This window comes from Bidens hawaiensis, unplaced genomic scaffold (assembly GCF_021521415.1).
Source record: "Bidens hawaiensis isolate Kalapana, Puna unplaced genomic scaffold, B.hawaiensis_p1.1 tig00025990_1, whole genome shotgun sequence".
Lineage (NCBI taxonomy): Eukaryota > Viridiplantae > Streptophyta > Magnoliopsida > Asterales > Asteraceae > Bidens > Bidens hawaiensis.
The window spans coordinates 324,358-333,261 of NW_027494178.1; the positions used below are offsets into that span (position 1 = coordinate 324,358).

At 35.0% G+C, this 8,904-nt stretch overlaps 1 protein-coding gene across 1 annotated transcript; it reads left to right on the forward strand.

Moving 5' to 3' along the window:
• The first annotated feature begins 5,456 nt into the window (after nucleotides 1–5,456).
• Nucleotides 5,457–8,136, forward strand: LOC143572674 (putative pectate lyase 21). Its single transcript, XM_077057765.1, has 5 exons — nucleotides 5,457–5,589; nucleotides 6,817–7,168; nucleotides 7,244–7,454; nucleotides 7,523–7,591; nucleotides 7,673–8,136. Exons 1-5 carry the CDS (start codon nucleotides 5,457–5,459, stop codon nucleotides 7,919–7,921), a joined length of 1,014 nt encoding a protein of 337 aa, XP_076913880.1. The 3' UTR covers nucleotides 7,922–8,136.
• The last annotated feature ends 768 nt before the right edge of the window (nucleotides 8,137–8,904 follow it).

The following is an 8,904-nucleotide window of genomic DNA, read 5'->3' on the forward strand; positions in this document are numbered from 1 at the left end:
GTTTTTTAGCCGTTTTTTTTTTGGTTTTTTTACCATTTTACCCCCACAAACATCTATATATAGTTTAGGTTGGGTATTGGTTAGATCACACTTGATTATACAACTCCAAAAGCTCTAAACGTTTATTTCATACGCGATTATACAACTCCAAACGCTCTTCTTTCGTAGTCGTTTATTTCATACTCGAGTATACCACTCTTAATTCGTAGTCGATTATCATGGCCTCCCAAAGTGCTGCTTCATCGGTCAACATGGGTGCCTCGAACACGGGAGAAACCGTCGTTCGGGTCATCCCCACGAAACGAAACCAAGATATTTGGCAACATTTCGACCTATGCGAAATGTCTAACGGAACCCAAAAAGCTAGATGCAAACATTGTTTGAAGTTTTATAACAAAGAAGCAAACTCCAGTTTAAGAGCTCATGTAGAAAAGCCCTCTTGCAAGGTCTTGAAGGACGAATCCGGAAGTAGTTCGCAGCCGGAGATGACGAATCAAGGAACGGTGTTTACGTACGACCTTGAAGCGGTACGTCAACAGTTTGGCAACTTTGTGATTCAACAATCACTTCCTTTCAACCACTTCGACAACCCTCAATTCACGCAGATGATGCAAACGTATGTTCAACCACGCTACCAACACGTAAGTCGTTCGACCCTTAGAAGAGATATGCTTAAAGCATGGAAAAACGCTAAATCCGAACTAATTTCATACTTTTCAAACTTACAAACTGGTGTGAACTTAACCACGGATGTGTGGTCGGTACCTAATGGTTCGCCCGACTCATACATTTGTGTGACGGCTCATTGGGTTGACCCCCGGTCGTGGCAAATGATGAAACGAACCGTTGCGTTTCAATTGTTTGATTACCCGCACACGGGTAGAAATATTTTTAAACTCTTGGATAAAGTCATTCGACAATACAAGATTGAAGATAAAATCTTTTCAATATCGTTTGATAACGCGTCCAACAATACGGCCGCGGTTGGCCATTTAAAATTAAAGTATAAACCTATCTGTGATGGAGCGTTTTTTCATAGCCGATGCATTGCACATATTATCAACTTGGCCGTGCAAGATGGGTTAAACGTGATCGAAACGCAAAGAAACAATTTTAAAAGAATGTTACGAGATGTTTTTAGCAACAATTCAACATTTTCAAGATACAAAAAATTTTGTGAAGAAGCTAACTGTCAATGGTTGGGGCCTAACTGGGATTGTCCAACAAGATGGAACTCGACTTGTGAAATGTTTGAGAAAGCCATCCAACAAAAACAATCGTTAATTGCGTTTCATCAAATTTTGTCAAATAGGGGTAAATGTGCACCGTACGATCCTAGAAACTGGTTATTGATTGAGATCGTTACGGAGGTTCTTCAAATTTTTAAATCTTGCACAAGTAGTTTATCCGGGGTTTACTATCCAACAAGCCCCATTGCTTTACCAAAAATTGCTGTCATGTGCACAAAGTTGAGTGACCTTCATTGTAGGGGTGCACCTTATTTTGATATGGGTGTAAAAATGAAAGAAAAATTTAAAAAATATTTTCAAGAACTACCCGCTGTTTTGACCTGTGCTGCTGCGTTAAACCCTTGCATCAATGTTGGTGGTGTTGAAGCTTTAATAGAAAAAATTTGTGATGAGCTAGGGTTAAACGACGATCAAAACCCCTATTATAGCCAAACTTTAAAGAATGATTTCAACACCACCTTGGCAAACATGTATGATGTTTACCTTACAAGATACGGGTCGTCTTCCCAAATTCATGACTCGTTAAGAGCTGTTGCCCAATCCCAATCCCAAACCGACCTTGAAATGGGGATGTACTACATGATTTGGGAAGACGCCGGTAAACGTCAAAGGGTAAACACCCCAAGCAGTGAACTTGGAAGGTATGGTGGTACCAACTTTGTGAAACACATGACTCCGGATGAATTTAGAAGTCTTGATTTGCTGGCTTGGTGGAGAGGTAAGGAGGATGAGTTTCCGATCCTCGCCGCCATGGCCAAAGATTTACTAACGGTCCAAGCTTCCACGGTAGCTTCGGAGTCTGCTTTTTCTGTTTCTGGCAGGGTTATATCGATTAGGAGGACTCGACTCACTCCACCAGCTGTAGAGATGTCGATTTGCTACAAGGATTACTTGGAGTGCTTGTTAAAAAAAAGAAAAGCACGTAATTTTTAATTATTCCTCATATATCAGCATGGTATGATGATATCAGCATGGTGCAAATTTTTTATGTGCCTTTACTAAAAATATAAGTTTAAACTATTTTACATAGAATTTTATTATTAATTAGTATTAATGTATTATTATTTTGCATGAACCACAAACAAATAGTGTATTTGCTTCATAGTTGTGCTAATTAGACTGATCTTAGTTGTATGTATTTTATGAAGACCAGATTACCTTATTGTGAAACATAATAAGAATACTCTGTTTATATACCTTTACATTGGTGTCTTTCACAGCAATACAAATAAATAACAATTGTAAAAATCCTATAAATATTTGCATATGATATTTTAACTGTTATAACTTATAAGGCGGTCATATATACAATCAAATAATAACATTTGTTTCTCTTGATCAATAAATAAATAACTATATATATATATAACTATATGTGTGTGTGTTTGTTTATTAATTCACTATTTTAAAAATTGATTTTTTTAATTAATGAACACACCCTATAGTTATATAATTTTATCATGCATCTAAACTCTAAACCTTTATAACAATAACATATGTTCTCGTGTATAGTAAATTTTCGACCTATAAAACCCAAAACTTTGTTTTATTAAAATCAGTTTGTTATCTAAAAGGTTTAGCGAATAGCGACGCACAACTATCTAAATTTTTTGTAATAATTAAAATAGATATATAGGCAAATTTGTATACTTACGTATTGAAAGGCATTGATACACAAATTTGCGTAAGTAATATTGAAAAGTGAAAGTTGTTTAAACAATGTCAATAAATGTGTATCCCACCAGAATCCACTCGCCCATAGCATTTTCTTGCTAGTACACATGTTGGTGACCACCAATAATTTCATATTTTCTTTTAGTAGGGGTACTTCAATAAGTTTGACGTGTGATCGTGCGTCGATAACTTTCAAAAAAATAAAAATAAAAAGCTGAACACAGTCAGAAAACTTAAATACATGAGAGAATGGTTGAATTTAGGCAAAAACTGGGGTCAGTGAACCAGAACCACATAGTGTGGGTTCGCACTTGACTGGATGATATGCGACCAAAAATCAAATTCGATCTATTCTGAATCTAGATTAATAGTAGGCCCTATGTAAAAACTAATTAAAAATTTTAATTTGATTTTTGGTTTCACCTTATTAGTAAAATATATATCACGTTTTAAGCGAAAAAAAATATTATAAATCTAGTAAGAGTTTTAATTGTGTCCTGCTTGTGGTGTGCACATGTAATGTATATATGTGTGAACCTTCTGGTGGGCAAAAGTGAAATTGTACTAATTTTGACGTTATTTTACTAATCTCGTGAAAATAACGTTAAAAGTGGCGGAAGGTTAATCGGGCATCATGTGGTAGCGTTGATAGCCGAAAGACAAGGGTGCATGCACCAATCGGCCGGTGTACCAATGGTTGAGTGTTATGTGCCTTATGTCTGAGGTTTGATGCAAAACTACCATCGAGCTGGGGGTCTCACCGGAAGCAGCCTCTCTATTCCTACAGGGTAGAGGTAAGGCTGTCTACATCTTACTCTCCTCAGACCCAACCATAGCTTTGCTATTGGTGGGATATACTGAGTACGATGATGATAGTAAGAGGTTTAATTGTGCTGAACTCTAATGAATTAAACTGAACCTAACTAGCTAGATTGAAACTATAAGTTAATCGACCGGTCAATGAAATTTGGTTAAACTTTGTTGCTATGGTGCTAAGTAGACGATTCTCACAACCCTAGCCACATTTTGTAGGCAGTCGATGATCTTATATAACCTTGGCCACATTTTTGTTAATATGTTGCATTGGTGCTAATTAGATTATTCTCACCAAAAAATAACTTCACAAAATGCTTAAGCGTCAATAAATATTATTGAAAAGATCAGAGAAAATGAATTTTTATTAAGTGTGGGAGATGTATTCTTCAATGATGTTTGACACGCATAATTGAATATAATTATTATTTACTTGGTTGTATATTGTTATGTGAGAACTTCAGAAAAGAACTAAATTGTGCCAAAATGGAGTTAGGATTAATGAGATCGTGCTCGATTTGTATCTTTCAAATTTACAAGGTTACGAATACTAGAAGCAAAATTAGTGAAATGACCGTAACTTATCCCACACTGGAATGTAAAACCTTGGAGTGATTTAAGAATGTGAAGCACCCGAAGTAGCACTCGCACTCGTGTTGCATTGGCGATGGTCGCAATGCAACCACGTAGGTTAGTTACTTTTATTCACTATGCTGTAGAAACTTTATATTGGGCTTGTGAAATAAGAAGCATTTTAGTTTTAATAATTGAACTAAATAATTTGCATTAAAGATGTTGAACACAATTAATTTTTTCCTTTAATTCTAATAAAATGATTTGACAACTTAGATCTTTATTTGAATATAAAACAAGGTTCTACTTTAGTTTGAGACTCGCTTTCTAGCAATTTTTGATTTCCTAATGTTGATTTAAGGTGCAATTCATGTGCTATAATATTCGTTCCTAGAAGTACACACCGTTTCACTTGTTGTACTAGCTAGTAATAAACGAACTCACTGAAAGACTCGCAATCTGTTTTAAGAAACTCATATTGAGCACATATCCATAGCTACGTACCATTTTCTTGATCTCATCCTATTATTACATTTTAGTATATTTAAATTGGAATAAAAAAGAAACAAAAACAAACTAAAAGTTGCAACTAGTCTACTTGGATTCTGCCCGATTCAGCCTTCAACGCAGCCTGACTCATAACAAACCCACGGTCCTTGAGCCCAACAAGAGGAGACACCCATGTAAGATCCACACAGGCGTGTTTCCCCCTTCCCACCCGAACACAAGAATATCAGTTGGTCGTAAAGTAGACCTCCCTTCAAGAGGATTCGTGAGAAAATTAACAAGGGCCTCCTTTTTAGCATAAATCTCTGCCCTTTTTATTACTTTATGTTAGACTAAATATAAACGTAGTATTTAAAAAATATGGTATGTATATTATTTTGTTTAAATGCATAGGTGAGTATATATCACATGTGCGTATGAATGTAGTATATATATATATATATATATCTTTTTAATAAATATTACTCTTCAAATAATTACCAAAGTGAAAACAAGAAACATTCTCCCTATTTTGTCGCCTGCAACGATCATTCCCTTGCATGCACTTTGCCTCAATAATTAATTTAGTCTCCTCGATCCAATTACGATCAGACTATAATTTTTGACCACGTACGTACAATAATATATTAATTTATAAACATGGCAATAACGTTACCATACGTTGACGTCGATTCAACCTTGAGAGCCATGGCCGGTAAGGCCGAGGGTTTTGGCCGTTTAGCACTCGGTGGTGGTGCCCATGGCCTTCTACATAACGTCACCTCTTTGGCCGGTAACTATTATTAATTTTTTCACATTTTTACGGCATGCACTTTTTAGCTAGATTAACACAAATTTTTATTTATTATTATTATTATTATTATTATTATTATCATTAATTATTATTATTATTATTTATGTGTTGATCTAATCCACCACTTGTGCCAAGTGGTAGGAAAGCTTGGTTACGTTCTCTGGTGGAGACCCAATTTCGATCCCTACTTGTGTTAGTTTTGGTGGATTATGTATGACAATAGGTCTTGTAATGTTGTCAGGTCAAATCCCGAGCTCACCACGGGGTTTTCGTCCCATCGTGTGTAAGCCAAAGAGTTCTGTACTTGTGGCAGCACAACGATTGTCAAATGGTAGCTAAAGGTTTTCAGGGAAACGCTCAAACCAAACTCTGAAGCCAATTTGGAAAGTGTTGTGACCTAAATACAAGAAAACATCGTTCTTAAAACAAATTATGTGTTTATATGTCAAAACATCTTCTAGGAAAAGCTTCACTATGACTTTATATTTATGCCAAACTCAATACTTTCCAACATCAATTAAATTAAGGGCCATGGTTGGATATATAGTTAGATGGTTTAAATAGCTATAGTATTAATGAGAAAAGAAGAGAATCTTGTACCCTATTCAATTTCATTAATACTGACATCAATGTCTAAATAAGCAAATTTTTTATGCACTTCAAAAAAAAATTATTAAAAGTTGCCAAACAAGACTTGGTAAAAGAAATATTGATGTATGCATGGGACTTTGAGTAGCAGTAAAGTATAATGTATTTTTATAAAACATTGTGAAATACAAAACACAATCAAAAGTTATGCGTGTTGCTCCAAATACGAATATTGTCAAGTCTTGGATCATCTACGTATCACTAGCTTAATTATGCATTTAAGGCTGATTTTGCTCTGGTCTAAATTACACAATTAGTTTGAGTTCAAGTGAGCAAGTGATGGTGGTATATGTTTTACATGTCAAGCTTTTATATCAGTAATAATGTAACAATAAACTGTTGAGCAGATTGATCTGAGAAGACTTTCTGGATTTATACACTCTAGATAAGTTATCCAAATTTATGTAAAAATGGGCCGAAAACATAAAGAAAGCTAATATCATTAACTTTGCCTTGTATTAATGAATGTGAATTTCATTTTGTTGTATCGTTGATAATCATTTTTTTAAGTGGTAGAAATGGTATCGTTGATTTCATGTTGTATCGACGTGTTTGTAGATGATGGGCCAGGATCGCTTCGTGAAGCCTGCCGTATGAAAGAACCATTGTGGATAGTCTTTGAAGTATCAGGCACAATTGAACTGTCATCCTATTTGAATGTTTCATCACATAAAACTATTGATGGTCGTGGCCGGCATATAAAACTGACTGGAAAAGGTTTACGGTTAAAAGAATGTGAAAATATAATCATATGCAATTTGGAGTTTGAAGGCGGTAGAGGAGATGATGTTGATGGTATTCAAATCAAACCATGTTCGAAAAACATTTGGATTGATCGATGCAGCCTTCGTGACTATGATGATGGACTTATCGATATAACTAGACAAAGCACTGATATTACAATTTCTAGGTCAGCTTGTGCATCTTTATGAGCTTTTTAATTATATATATGTATTGTTGTAATTGTAATATTTCTTTCTTGCAGATGTTATTTTTCAAAGCACGATAAGACAATGCTAATTGGAGCTGATCCGACTCATGTCTACGATAGATGTATTAGAGTGACAATTCATCATTGTTTTTTTGATGGGACCCGCCAAAGACATCTGCGTCTTCGATTTGGGAAAGTTCATCTTTATAACAATTACACCCGAAACTGGGGAGTATATGCTATTTGTGCTAGTGTTGAAGCACAGGTAAATATTACATTGGTACCATAACATACAAGTAATATATCTTCAATATATTCTCATTTTTGTTTTAGATATACTCTCAATGCAACATCTATGAAGCAGGAGACAAGAAAGAAGCCTTCGAATTTTATTCTGAAAAGGTAACTTCATCTGTTTCAGAGTTTTAGATATCTATCAAGTTTCTTTCGGATTTAACGACTGAATTTGTTTGACTTGTTTAGGCAGCGGATAAGGAGGCAGCGAGGTCCGGTTTGATAACCTCAGAAGGGGACTTGCTCTTAAATGGAGCTGAACCGTGCCCATCGAAAGAAGCCACTGGAGAAAACATGTTTCATCCATCCGAGTTTTATTCAACGTGGACAATGCAACCTGCTTCGGATTCATTAAAAGATATTCTCCAAACCTTTACCGGTTGGCAATCTGTTTCAAGACCACCTGAACAAGGTAATGCTGATGTTGCTGCTTCATGAATCATGGTTTGTGTATAAAATCAGTTCTGATATGTTTTTGCATGTGTGGTTAATAATTTTGTTGATGCATATGAATGAGCTAGAAAAATTCAGCAAATTTAATAAAACTTTAGTCAAACAACATTTTGATCTTTTTGAGAACCTAATTATGAATGTTTGATAAATGTGGTCAAACTGGCATATGTTTGATGATGTATTCTTGGTGCTAGTGTAATATATATATATATATATATATATATATATATATATATATATATATATATATATATATATGCAAGTCAGTTTGATGGCAATCTTGTTTATATGTCAAGGAGTTTGAAGAAATTAATTTGTTGGCCAACAATTATTCAAAGTTTGACCAATTCTGAAGTGTGAATTGTGGTTGCATGTGATTGTTAGGAATAACCTACCAGTTATTGTATTCTTACTAGAAAAAATGCTTGTCACGTCATGCTAAAACCTAATTAACATGAATAGCTAAGCCGGATAAGCTAGTAGAGTATCGTATTCATGAATGCCATGTCTTTAGTAATTTAGTATTATGCTTATTTGATTATGAAATTCAAAACCGTACTGGAAGGTGCCGCCGGATCACCTATACTTTAGACTAAACTAATTTAGACTAAAGGGATGATGAAGGCAGGGCTAGTGACTGAAGTGAAGTCGTAAAGCCATACTGGAAGGTGCGGCTGGATCACCTTCTTTTCAAGGAGAGCTAATTCTTGTTGGGTATTTTGGTTGCAATCTAATTAAGAAACACAATGCAAAAAAAACGCAATAACACGAGATAAGAAGCATGCGATCACTTCTAACTTCATGTGTAATCAATCAATGATAAAACTTGTAATTTCACTAACTTGTACACATTTCATATTAATCAAGCACACATAGGCCATAAGACAACACAGTGATTCGAGTATCTGATAACAATTAATTTACGACTTAAAACATTCAATTACTATCCGGGCCTCTCTGAAGAGGAA

Coding starts and splice junctions, on each gene's coding strand:
- LOC143572674 (XM_077057765.1), top strand. CDS start 5,457: ATGGCAATAACGTTACCATACGTTGACGTCGATTCAACCTTGAGAGCC. Junction 7,169..7,243: donor ACTGATATTACAATTTCTAG/GTCAGCTTGTGC, acceptor TCTTTCTTGCAG/ATGTTATTTTTCAAAGCACG. Junction 7,455..7,522: donor GTGCTAGTGTTGAAGCACAG/GTAAATATTACA, acceptor TTTTTGTTTTAG/ATATACTCTCAATGCAACAT.